Source organism: Cannabis sativa, chromosome 7 (assembly GCF_029168945.1).
Source record: "Cannabis sativa cultivar Pink pepper isolate KNU-18-1 chromosome 7, ASM2916894v1, whole genome shotgun sequence".
Lineage (NCBI taxonomy): Eukaryota > Viridiplantae > Streptophyta > Magnoliopsida > Rosales > Cannabaceae > Cannabis > Cannabis sativa.
Window position 1 is genome coordinate 29,773,762 of NC_083607.1, and position 13,844 is coordinate 29,787,605.

The 13,844-nt window shown below is 31.6% G+C and overlaps 1 protein-coding gene and 1 long non-coding RNA gene across 2 annotated transcripts; both read right to left on the reverse strand.

Annotated features, from left to right (window-relative positions):
* Nucleotides 1-4,094: 4,094 nt before the first annotated feature.
* On the reverse strand, nt 4,095-6,116 carry LOC115698097 (transcription repressor OFP5). Its single transcript, XM_030625272.2, has one exon. The coding sequence runs from the start codon at nt 5,434-5,436 to the stop codon at nt 4,273-4,275; it is 1,164 nt and encodes a 387-aa protein (XP_030481132.1). The 5' UTR covers nt 5,437-6,116; the 3' UTR covers nt 4,095-4,272.
* Nucleotides 6,117-8,121: 2,005 nt separating this feature from the next.
* On the reverse strand, nt 8,122-10,649 carry LOC133039824 (uncharacterized). Its single transcript, XR_009688755.1, has 3 exons — nt 10,468-10,649; nt 8,279-9,371; nt 8,122-8,157 (listed from the first exon to the last, which is right to left on the reverse strand). It is a non-coding gene; the product is annotated as an uncharacterized LOC133039824 (long non-coding RNA).
* Between the last annotated feature and the right edge of the window lie 3,195 nt (nt 10,650-13,844).

Consider the following 13,844-nt stretch of genomic DNA (forward strand, 5'->3'; position numbering starts at 1 on the left):
GATACTGCAAAGTGTTGTAGCAAAAAAAAAAAAAAGGCACTGTTAAGGTTAACATCCAATTTCTTTTTATTATTAATTTTTTCTTTCTTTAACTCAAAACATTTACAATTACTTCTACCTTGATCGGCTAAAACGGATATTAAAGTAGTTTTGTTTGATGAGTCTTTTTAATCCAATTTGTTTAACTAAATTCAGAATTAAACTCTAACATGAAAAGTCTGCAAAATTGCAAAACTCGGAAGTCTTAAACTAAAGTTTCCAATTCGAATGAACTACACAAATAATATTACAATTGATTTTGTTTTCCAAATAAGACAATTGATTTTGCTGAGCGATTTCCTTACACAGAAAATTTTGATTGAAAAATAAAAAAAAAAAATCAAGAAAGCAAACGCATGTTAAATATATTTATATATACTAGCAAAAAACTACGTGCGAGGCACGTATATTAAATTTTATGTTAGGTTTTTTCTATGTTATTTGAAAGTGAGATTATTATTGAATACTGAATGCAATATATTAGTGTTTAAGAAAGCTTAATGATTTAAATATATTCTTAAACTATTACTTAAATAGGGGTAAGATAAAAAGAAAATTAAAAAAATATAGATTGCAGAACGTAATAATCGTAATAATATGATCACATAATAAACAAAGAATAATATAAAATGTTTATTTAAAGCTAATACATATATGTATATATGAAGGAAAAAAAATATAATTAGAAATAATGGGGAAAGTAACCTTAATATCCTCGTTTGAAACACCATATTTCAAGATTGATATGTAAAGCTTTGTCCCTGTTTCAATTGGGTTTACCACAATTACAAAAAGAATAACAGCTTAGTAGAAACCTATGTTGGTTTATGAGAAATTGGATTTACCAGCTACTAAGCTATGATTAAAGTCTGACGGCACAGATCAATTGGGTTTACCTCAAATACCAGGAGCAACTGAAAAGCTGCACGCATCCCATTATCTCTCAAAGTAAAACGAAATTCTATAACAATACATTCCTCAGTGCATTCCAAGGACCAATTGGTTATGTTATATTGTATATGATGGCCATTACTTTTATTTTGAAGTGGGAAGAAAAAAGAAGGTAAATTTAATATGTGATTGATAATTTGATATCACAAAAGTCGGGGTTGACAACGGCTTAAGAGTTTAATTTATATTTATATATAAGTTAACGGTTGGGTTAATCTCTGTTAAGTTTACCAAATGGGTTGTGATTCTCCAATATTTAATATCAGTTCAAATATTAATAGGATTTGTTTTATTATTATTTTATTAAATAAAAATTAAAATATCAGTTCAAATATTAATAAGATTTGTTTTATTATTATTTTATTAAATAAAAATTAAAATATCAGTTCAAATATTAATAGGATTTGTTTTATTATTATTTTATTAAATAAAAATTAAAGTGACCCATAAATTTCTCATAAACTAAGAATTTTAGTTATATAGACACACTTTATATAGAATAGATGTATAAATATTTATTCTATATTAAGTGTGCCTATATAACAGAATTTTTGGTTTTTGAGAAATTTATGGGTAACTTTTTATTTATATTAAAAATAAGATGATTTATTATTAAAAATAAAATAATTTATGAGAAATTCATGGGTCACTTTTTATTTATATATAATAAAATAAAAATAAAATAAATTCCATTAAATCTAAAAAAAAAATAGGATTCTAGATTTTCTTTAATTACCGTATTTCTAACCCTATGGTTTATAAAATGGTTTATGAGAAATTCATGGGTCACTTTTTATTTATATATAATAAAATAAAAATAAAATAAATCCCATTAAATCTAAAAAAAAGTTCTAGATTTTCTTTAATTACCGTATTTCTAACCCTATTTGATTACAATATATGAAGAATAATTTGAATTAATCTTATAATCTTAACTTTTTAATTCAATTAATAATTATTTGTGACGTAATTATTAAGTCTTTTCCCTTTAATTTTCCTTTTGTTGATGATGCTAATTTATTCATATTTTGATTTCTACAATTTTTGTGTTTAGGCCATTAAGATAGTGTTCTACTAGGGGATCTAACGAGTTTCGCCCCTTCGCTAATGGCCTTTTAGAGTTCAAATTCCAATATTGTATAAATTTTCAATTTGTTCTATTTCTTATATTAACTGAAATTTTGTTAATTTTTTTTTAATTTACAACTTTATTGTTTATATCTTATTAGGGACATTTATAAAAATTTGGGTTTCTTTGAAATATACAATTAATGAGTATTACTTTTTGATCATAGTGTGTTTTCCATGGCTGAAAACTTCAATAATATCTATTATTTGATATCAAATAAAATAAAAGTATCATGATGTGTACATTATGGCTATTTAATGAGTAATTAGTGTGTTGAAATTGTCAAGCCGATATTTAGAATTGTTTATAATTGAATTGTTTCTTTGTCAAAATTAATATTAAGTATATTTATATGTTTATAGGTTTATCTATTTTCTCTTAGATCAATCATGCTCATATAGCAAAAAAATCATACTCATATAGACATGTTATTTTCATTTTATAATTTAGATCTTCTTAGTCATTATTTAATTCACTTAAACCTTTTCCGATTATGGTAACTGAAGTTTTGTTTCTTTTAGGTACTCTATTACAAAGATCTGTATTACATGTATTATTTATTTTTGACTATGAGGAGGTGGATTTCTTTATTGGGAAACATATAACATGACAAATTATTGTTCATATATTGAATAATTATTTTTGATTAACGAGATTCATATATATAACTGTGTATATTGAATTCTTTATTCAAATAATTATTTTTGATTTTTACGTGATTATTTATTATTCATATATCTAGAACCCTATTTGATTAAAGTTAAGATTATAAGATTAATTAATTTGTGATTTCTTCCTATACACATAATAATATTTTTTCTTTAATTTTTAATTGTATCACTTTCAAATAACATAGAAAAAAACTAGCATAAAATTTAGTATACGTGCCTTGCACGTAGCTTTTTACTAGTATCTATATACACATATATATACTAGATGAAAGTTACGTAGCGAACCACGTAAATATTAGTTTTATTTAAGTTTTAGTAATTTTTTTTTTAAGAAATCAATAACTAATTGTAAATTATTTTTTTAAATATTTGTTTTATAAAAGTAAATTTGGTAAGAATGTCATAATTGTATATATAAGCTGATGTACACATTGTTATTAATAATACTAAAAAAATTAGTAATATTAGAAATTAAAATAAATAACCTATATAAAATTGGAAAATTGTAAGAAAAAAGAATGACTAACATGTTAAATTAGAAAAAAATTCTTTTAAAGAAAAAGAATAAAATTTGTATAAAATAATAAATAAAAAATATTCTAAAAAAGAAATTTTACAAAAATAATAAATAAATATTGTAGGAATGAAAAGTAAAATTAATATATAAAACATGAGAAATAATTAAAATTAAATAATTAATAAAAATAAAATAAAAAGTTGAATTATAAGAATAAATAATTGATTAATAATAATAATAATAATAAATGAGAGTGGGCTTTTGTAGGTATGAAGATGAGTTTCTGAAAAGGAATGAAACCATTGAGAGATTGTTGTTGTTGGGGAGGTGTAGATGTGGTCTCAGAGACTTGTAAATACCGTCTCTGCCATATCCAGATTTCTCCATTGTAGGGTAGTATATCAAATTTAACAAAATGACCCGTAAAAAGAAACTCATAAATAAACAGAGAACAAAACCAGAGGTAAAAAAGAAATCATAAAATATACAGGCTACATGAAAGAGAAGCAAATAAACATTTAAACCCACAAAAATGCTACTTTTTGCTTCCATTAGAAAAAGAAAGCTAGAAGAACGAGGGTCATACAATTATATACACACCACTAATCTACCGTAAATACATTGTGGGAATCAACCACAAACAAATAATCAGAAACTATTTTGAAGGTCACAAACGTAATCCAAATATTGGGGTTCAAAACGCACCAAACCAAACCAAGACTCTAAATATTGGTGGCAATCGGATGTAGGGCAATGTCAATCGTATATATTTTTTGAATTTAAACTCTGCCAAAAAAATCGTATATATTTTTTGAATTTAACCTCAGCCAAAAAAATTGTTATTTTCGAATAAAAATTAAAAAAAAAAATTCACCCACTAATTTTTTATAAACCAAGAATTCAGAATTCATTTATACCACATTTTATATAGAATAGATATTATGCTCTAATTAAGTACACAAAAACTAATCACTAAACAAAATTTGATCATTTGTTAATTCAAAGCCTAAATCGAACCATACCTGTCTAAACACCTTCATAATAACATCATGGTACTCATCAGAATTCAAAGTGAGATAACAAGCCAAGAGTTCTTCAAACTCCTCAGGTTGTGTAATCTTTTTCTCCATAATCATCTCCACCATGGATTCTTTAAAGTCCTTATGAGGGTCGTATGAACACTTTACCACAGCAAAGCTTTCCAAACCACCTGTCGTTGACTGAACCCTTGTACTGATCACTTTTCTGTCCATCTTCATCTTCATCTTCAACTTTGCTTTCTTCATATCCTCTAGTGCTTTCACTTTGCATGTTTCGATTCTCGACAATGTTCTTGGTGAATAAGCTCTCATTTTTCCTCGACTCTGTTTTGGCTTTGGTCTCTTCTTCTGGTCCTGAATCTGATCAAGACCACATTCTCTGCTTACGTGAACAGATTTCCTCTGTTTCTCAATCTTGTCAATCTTCAACTCTCTCAACTTTCTCCAATCAAAACTCATTTTCTCTTCCTCACATTCTTCTAAATTCTCCGCTTCTTCGATTGTTTTAAGCCTCAAATTTCCGTCCCTCCCAGTACTCGTTCTCTTTGGTGTCGTCGTTTCCATCTCTCTCGTACCAAACTCTCTTCTAAGCTCTAAAACTCTTCTGTTCTCCTTTGTTTCACATATTTCATCCTCAGCGTCTTTCCCTCTGCAATTTGGACAATTCGAGAATGGAACTTCTCGCTCATCATACCAAACTGACTTCAAACAAACATTGCTTGGCTTCTTCATCGTCTTCTTATTCCTGTTCTTTTTCTTCTTCTTCTCCACAGAGCTATTATCTTTCCTAAACGACAGACTCCAAAACGTATCGTCGTAGAAGCTACCGAGGCCAGAGCTAGCAACAGTTTCAGTGGCCAAAGCAGCAATCTTTGGTGGGTTAGTGGAGGGAAGAGAAGTATTCCAGTTTCCTTGTGGGGTTCCCTTTATAGGTTTTGGCCCTGAGTGACTGCTCTTCTGTTTGAACTTCGAAAGCCATGACAGAGGAAAGACATGAGAGATCACATGTGGTCGAGGAGCAGGAGATGGAGTTGAAGAAGACGAAGTAAAAGGAGGAGGGATGGTCTTTTTCCTTCCCCACTTCATCATTCGGTAATGGGAATTGTAGTAAAAGAAAACAAAAATTGGCCTTGTTCGATAGTATGTAATTGCTTAATATATAAAAATATTTACGAAAATCTACTTCTTTGGCTTTTTGTAAGAAGTTGCAGAGAACAAAATGATTGAAAAACAAAGAGGGGAGGAGAGAGTTCTAGCAACGGAGGTGGGACAGTTAGAAGAAGAGAGTAAATACTAAAAAGAAACGTGGGTTTCACAGTAGGTTTATTTTTTTTAATTATTATTTTATTTTTCAAAAGAGAGACCCGCCCTAAATCTTGTGACCACTCTCCCACTTTTTTGTTTGGCAGGTTCACTTGAAAAAGATTTCTGCCCTTTATGGGGCCACCAACCTCACATATAGCCAACAAATTAAAAAAAAGAAAGAAAAATAGAAAAAGTTAAAATGAAAGTTGGGTATATCTTTAATCCTCTTTGCAAAACACCAAGGACTTGTTTGTTACGCCGTATAAGGGTCGTATTGTATTAAATAATAAATAACACTATGTTTAGATAAAACAATGTATTGTATTAAATATTACAACCAAATTTTTTAATACAATGTATGATGTATTCTTTAATATATTATGGGATCGTTTGGTTTGCCGAATTGTATTGTATTGTAATATATTGGGTTGTATTGTATTGGATTGTATAATTTTAATACAATACTATGTTTGGCATTGAATTGTATTAGGTACATTGGGTTAAATTATATAATGTTTGGCTTACATTGTATTGTATTAATTAAAAAATTTGTGAAAATTCAAAAAAAAAAAAAAAAACAATGAAAAATAAAATTAATAACTAAAAAAGAAAATTAAAGACACTATTTTTTGTTTTTAAAGAATAAAAAACCTTAAAATGTTTTAAAAAAAAAATTAACTAAAAATACTATTTTTCTTTAAGAAAAAAAAGATATCTTATGTGATTCCAATCCCGAATATTAATGTCAATTCCGAGTAAATTGTCATAAAAAAAAGTAACCAAAAATTGTTAGAAAAAACAAAGTTTACATACCTAAAATAGACATTGTAGCGCTATCAAAGTTTCAACTATTAAATAAAGTTTGACCGACCAAATCAAAATTTAACCAATCAAATCAATGTTCAACTGATCAAATTAATCTTCACATATTAATCTAATTTCTTTAAGAACTCTGGTCACAAAGGCCTCTCGAGTATCTCCGTCTATAGACTTGAAGGTTGCCACATATTCTGGCTTCTTCAACATGTATGTCAACACATCAATCAATTTCAGCAGACCACAACACATAGCACTAGCATGGAATTGATACTCAGACACCCTTTAAAGAGAGCTCATCACCATTCCTCGACACTCTTTTGCATATTTTTAACTTGTAGTTATTTTGTAGGTAGCACATTACAACAACTAACATGACAAAAAATTGAGCAGCACTTGTGTTTTCATTTTGAATATTTGGCATAATCTGTAATTGAGATTTTCAACAGTAAAATTTGATCAAAACTGAAAGTAAAAACAGAGAAACAACACCAAATATTATTATCGTATTATGGAAATGGTATGATATCAATAATAAACTGATTATAAAAACAGAGTAATTAACACAATTATCATATTTGCAATAGCAAAGGCATGCACCTGATAATGAAAGTGAAATGGACAGAGTGAAGTAAAAGCTGAAACGCAAATGAAAGAAAAATTAGTAATGACTTATAATCCAGAATAAATAAAAATGATACTATATCACTAACGAATTAGTCAAATAAATAAAATTAATTCAAGGAAGCAAACACTTGCTCCAAATCCAAAGCTAAGAATTCTTTATTTCTTTTTTTTTTTTAGAGGAAAATGATTGATCTGCAAGTAAGAGGTAACAGAATTTGCTAAGAGAAACAACACCAACTAATTATTTTATATCCGGTCTCAAACTAAAAACTTAGCCTACATTGAATCATATCATCATCATCATGGCATATCATGACTCTTAAAATGAATGAACACACCATACAACGTTGAGAGCCTCGAACACTGTCAAGTTAAAACCTAAAACCAAACCCTTCACTCAAAACTTCAGCAGAACATGTGACACATGGTCAATTTGTGGGTTCTACAAAGTAGAAAATTTTTCCTAAAATTTCCTATTTATTTTCCATTTGCTTGTCAAACTTTTGAAACCCAACAAGGAATTTTAACAACCAAACAACAGAACAAGAATAATTGATGATTATGCAATGTTCTTTCAAGGCACATCAAAAACACATAAATAGGCAATAAATCAGAAAACCCACAAAAGAACAATCAAAACCTTGACATAAAAATGATTTTTTCACTGAGAACTCGTCCCATTAAAGAGTATAATACTTGGGTTCAGACAAAGCCTAGGAAATTGATTTGGAGTCATCATTGCTATATTTAAAACAATGTATTGGGGTCAAAAGTAATCAACACTAATCATGATACAAATCCAAGGTCTCAATGTTATTTTACAGTCAAATTAATATAAAACACAAATCATTCGCCAACAAATTAATCTAAAAGGAAACCCAACAAATTCCCATCCCAAAAGAACTAATCAATTACCAAGAACAAAACACAAATATAATTTCAAACAAACAACTTTTACCCAAAATAAAAAACACAATATTTTAAAAAGCCATGTATACCTCTGAATTTGAGTTTCCTTGAGCGTGAGAGAGAGAAAGAGAGCTAAGGAGATGATAGGTTCCACTGAGAAAACAAAATCAAATCTAAATCCAAAAAAACACGGTTAGATAGAGAGAGACACACACATACTAGACGAATTATGGAGAGACACACACACAAACTAGATGAATTAGGAAGAAAATACTAGACGAATCTAAGAGATCGATGTCGACAGAGGATAGTGAATTTGAGAGATTGATCTGCCAGAGAAGATGAAGTTGTTCTTGACCGAGAAATGAATCTAATAGATCGATCTGTCGAAGAACACGAAGTTGCTCTTCACCGAGAAATCCAGGCCAAATCGACCGGAGAAGATGATTGAAAATCAGTGAAGATGGCTGAACGGGAAACACGAAAAAGTTTGGGTGAGAGGGAGAGTATTGGCTAATACAGCCACACCCTCCAAAATAATACAATACAACCTTATACACTCTTTTTATTCAGTATATAATAATACTGGATAAATTGTATTAAAATTAAGGAATGTAATATCTAGTACAATACAATGTCCCATCCAAACATGGTAGTCCTACAATTTAATACAATACGAAGCCCATATAAAGGGATCCAAACAAGCCCTATAATGTTTACAAAAGATTTGGGGTCAACACCAATCTCTGACCCAGACCCGAACCTAGACCCGAACTCGGACCCGGACCCGGACCCAGACCCAAACCCGGACCTGGACCTGGGACCCCAACCCTGGACTCGGACCTGAGACCCGGACTGGGACTAGGGACCCCGGACTCGGGACTCGAGACCCGGGACTCGGGACTCAGGACTCGGGGCCCGGGACTCGGGATACGAGACCCGAGACTCGGGACCCAGACCCGGACCCTGGACCCTGGACCCCGGACCCAAACCTGGACTTGTAGTTGGTGTTGAGATCGAGTGTAACGCCCTGTCCAACAGGGACGCAACGTGTGTGCAATTAAATAAAATACTCCGATTTATATAATATGTAATTATACTGAAAAGTGTGGGTAATTAAATTTTGATAATTAAAATTCAACTTTTAAAACTGTTTAACAAAAGATAAGTGTTATAGACTACGGGGTCCCCCTGTTTTCAAAATATTTACAAACTGGTTTCAAAGTATTTTACAACATAAACTTTATATTTCCAAAATACAATCAAAATAGAGCATCCTGTTTACTGGGCCGTGCTACTGCGGCTGGTATGTACATTGCTGTTGGGACCACAAACTCATGGTTGCTCAACTTTTGCCTTCCCTTTACCTGCACCATAAAGCACCCGTGAGTCACAGAGACTCAGCAAGAAAAGTGACCATAACAATAACTGAAAGAAAATGATTATCAATTTAATCTCATGCCATCATGTTTACTCATTATACAATATAGTAAGCATTCCTTTAAACATTACACATTCCTGGTACTTAATAAAGTACCCCTTTTACCACTCGTCACTCACGAGCTGAATATGTCACTATCGTTGCCCGATAAAGCAAACGATAAGTAAGAAACCTAACCGCGATTTCAAGAGTAATTACTCGTAACGGTAATAACTATTTCCAACCCTAGGTCATAACCTAGGCTTAATAAATAATTAATCAAAGTCTTGATAATAATCAAGGCCACTTCCATTCAACCATTAATCTTTAACCACATACGGTGCTTACCACTTTTCTTACCTTGGTTCAGAAATCAAGAGTACGGGCCGACCTGAGTTGAAAACAAGCTAGGCAATCCCGGTCCTATGTCACGACAATTAAAACTCAAATGAATACCTTAACTTGATATTTTCCGGATTAAAACCCTAATTTAAAACGATTAGACTTAGCCTTAACCAACTTTAAAATAACTCAAATAACTCAAAAACATTCAAAGGCAGGTACTAGGTTCAACCCCGAGTCAAAACAGGGTTCGGAGAAAACCCGAGAAATTTTCCCCTGCTGTAACCGGTCGACCGGTTCTGGTACACCAGAACCAACCGGTCGACCGGTTGCTGTCAGACCAGAAAAATTCTGGGTTTTCTTCCCCAGCTCGAACCAAAACCATTACAGACCTAAATTGCATTTCCAGAACAGTTCAATATACCAAGTACAACATATTCAACACATCATTTAATCACAATTCACCATTTAACTCAAAATCACCATCTCACATGAAAATTTGCACTAAACATCACTTTCAACACCAATTCAATTAAACATCCCCTAACTTCACTCAAATTTCATTCAAACAAGTTCCAATTCAACCCTAAGAACCTACCTTACCCTCAGTTTATACCCCAGCTCAGAATTCATTGAAACTTCCACCAAAACCTAAACTAAACTCAAGAAAACAAATCAAGAGTAGTGTAGAAAGATCATACCTCCACTTAGCTAGCTTCTAAGGCTAAGATTACCTCAAGAATGGTTGAAATAAGATGAAATTCACTTGGTTCCCAGCTGCTTCTAGGTTTCAGCAGAAGGAAAAGAAAAGAGAAGCTTGATGTTTTGAAAATTTTTGTTTTCTTGTCTTGGTAGGAAACTCTTTAAATAGGGTCTTTTTTTTTTTTTTATTTGCTTAAAATAATAGGCAGCTAAAAAAAGAAAAGTCAAGCACCATGAATTTACTAATCTACCCCTCTTCCTTAAATTATTTTTTTTAAAAAAAACCTAGGGGCATTTTGGTAATTTCACTAATTCCCCAACCCGACATTCTAATAAAATTCTAACTTAATCCGGGATATTCTCAAAATAATTCTTTCATTAATGTCGTGACATTACTAACCACATCGCTAAATTCTCACAAATGTCGTGCCCGAAAATAACGTATTTCATTAAATAATTTCTCAACAATTTACCTAAGTAAGATCATAATCCTACTTCGTTTCCAAAGTAATTACATATTTAATAAAATATGTCTATTTAAATATTATTTATTTTCTGGGATATTACATCGAGTGTATTAAAAGTATATTATAATTTTCCACAATTAATTAATACAAGCCGATACCAAATATTGTATTGTATTAAATAATACTAATACAATACAATACAATACAACACAATCCAACGCAATACAATGCAATACAATACATTACAATACGGCGTACCAAACGAGCCCCAAATTATATATGCACTGTCTCATTACTTAGAATAAATTTTAAAGCAAGTAGGTTCTAACTGTAATATTTTTTTTCTCTTGTGTTGGGGGGGGGGGGGGAGTATACATAGATAGCACCTCATTGCTTTTGTTTGTTATATTAGAGTTATTTCAATATTCTTCTTTGGGGGCTTTATGATTTAACAACCTTCCTACCATGAACTTACTTTTCTTTCTTTCTTCAATGTTATTTACTCTTTCTTTCGCTCATGCGGTCTTGGTCAATAATAATGGATTATATTAGCTTGCTAGTTGCTTAACCTATAACAATTTAACTAGTGCTATTTCCTTTTAAATCCATTTCACTGCTAAAATTATTACATAAGCTTTATTTTAGAGAAGTTTTATTTGATAAAAACTAATTTCATACAAATACAATTTTTTGTGAATTGGTTAAGAGCAACTCCAATAAGACTTCAAATTTGAGGTTGTAGTAGAAATATCACTCCAACGTAGCATCATTTCATCATTATATATTTTATATGCAGTTTTAGTTACAGTAGCTGCATTTTTTTATTGATATTTTTTAGTTGATTTGTATATATATTATTCAATGTTAAAATATATTATATTATATTAATATAATAATAAAATATATTTTTTAGTGTAAATTTCAGTGTTATGGTTGAAGTGGAAAGAGTTTTTGACATCAAATTTGGTGATAGTGTGACACCAAATTTAGTGTATAGGTTGGAGATACACTAGATTATGCACTAAATTGGTGTGCACCAAATTTCATTTATTAAGAGTATCTCCATTGGTATACCGTTTCACCAAATTTGTATAGAATTTTCACACGATTTCACTCTATTTCTACATCATTAATGGTGTTAAATTTTGCATTTACACCAATTTGGTGTTAAACTTTTTTTTTTTTTTGCATTCTAGTACATATTTTAATTTATTTTCAAAATCAATATTACAATTTAATCCTTAAATTAAAATTTATCACAAAAGTAATAATTGATTTAAAACACTAATGTTATCTGCATTTCCGGCATTGGACACGTGGACTCCAGGTCAGCATCCAAGACCCATCAGTGAGACCCTCAGCAAAGATAAAGTGGACCAAGCCAACCTTGATATTGTTGGGATTTCATGCCCTAGAACCCATTTCAATCTAATCGGATTTATTATCAATAAAAGATTAGAAGTCATTTATGTTTACATGTAGTTTTCATGTTTATGGTTTAATGTGTACAAAATCTGTTAAGTCCAGAACATATAGTTTGTAACACCCTAACTGGTAAAGGCGTATTACGTGATTTTTAAACATACTGTGCAGCTCGTTGCTAATCAACGAGGTTTATGGAAATCGTGATTAATTTAAATTTTTGCTTTTTAATTAGACTTATAAAATATTTATACAAAATACTCGGGATCCCGATTACAAAACACTTTACAAAAGTTTACTGACTAAACAAAATACTTGTCGCCTAGCGACCAATTACAGAAAGCCTTGCTGTCCCGAGGATCGTACGCTCCAAGCCTAACCGCCCCGACATGTACAATCTTCACCGGCTCGCTCTCACGGTTCTTCAGCTTTAGCCTTGCCCTTACCTACACATAAACATAGCACTGTGAGTCGACATACTCAGTAAGAAAAGCATAAATCATAAACATACATAAATCCCGGGTTATGATCAGACGCCCATACCCCTGACCATAAACCTAACTGCCGTGTCCCACACGATACTGAGTCCCGAACGTTCATAAGACGGTACTATTGACAAGTAACAGCCTATACTCGGTACACTGGTCATACTCCAGCTGCTAGTCATACTCTAGTCCGTACCGATGTGTTACAGTATCAGCCTATACTCGGCACACTGGTCATACTCCAACTGCTAGTCATACTCTAGCCTGTGCCGATGTGATACGTAAAATAGTACAGAACCACCAACCCTAGTATCAGCCTATACTCGGTACACTGGTCATACTCCAGCTGCTAGTCCTACTCTAGCTTGTACCGATGTGATACAGTGTCAGCCTATACTCGGTACACTGGTCATACTCCAGCTGCTAGTCATACTCTAGCCTGTACCGATGTGATACAGTCGGATGGTTTGAAGCCAACATACATATCGAATGTAATCTAACAGGCTTCCTACATGCACGTTAAACATGTAATACATATGTATACTGTTATACTAATCTTTCCTGGATTCCGAATTCAGGTTGCCGGTCAACCTGACTAGAACGAACTGCACGGCGGTTTACAGGCTCCTAAACCATAACAATCACAACACTAATAAGTGATACGCTAAATCACTTCCCGGGGACTTAAACTAGAAACTAAAAGTTTCCCTATCGATAAAAAGCATGGCAATACCTCAAATAACATAAAAAAGAGAAAATCTAGGGTTCCTAAAAATTTCCCAACTGGCAGACCGGTTGCACAACCGGAATTCCGGTTCCTCGCAGGAAACTTTCAAAAATTCATACTTTGCTCAAATCAAATCCAAATCACACAAAACCTTCCAGGCCTGTTCTAAATACCCCAAAGAACATTTCTAAAGCATCTACACAGCCCAGAAAACACAGAATCGAAAATCACCATTAAAGCTCCAAGCTTTGAGTTCAAAACTCAAACTTGGTTAA

Bases quoted from the DNA above. Each gene is read 5' to 3' on its own strand.
- LOC115698097 (XM_030625272.2), bottom strand. From the start codon at position 5,436: ATGATGAAGTGGGGAAGGAAAAAGACCATCCCTCCTCCTTTTACTTCG.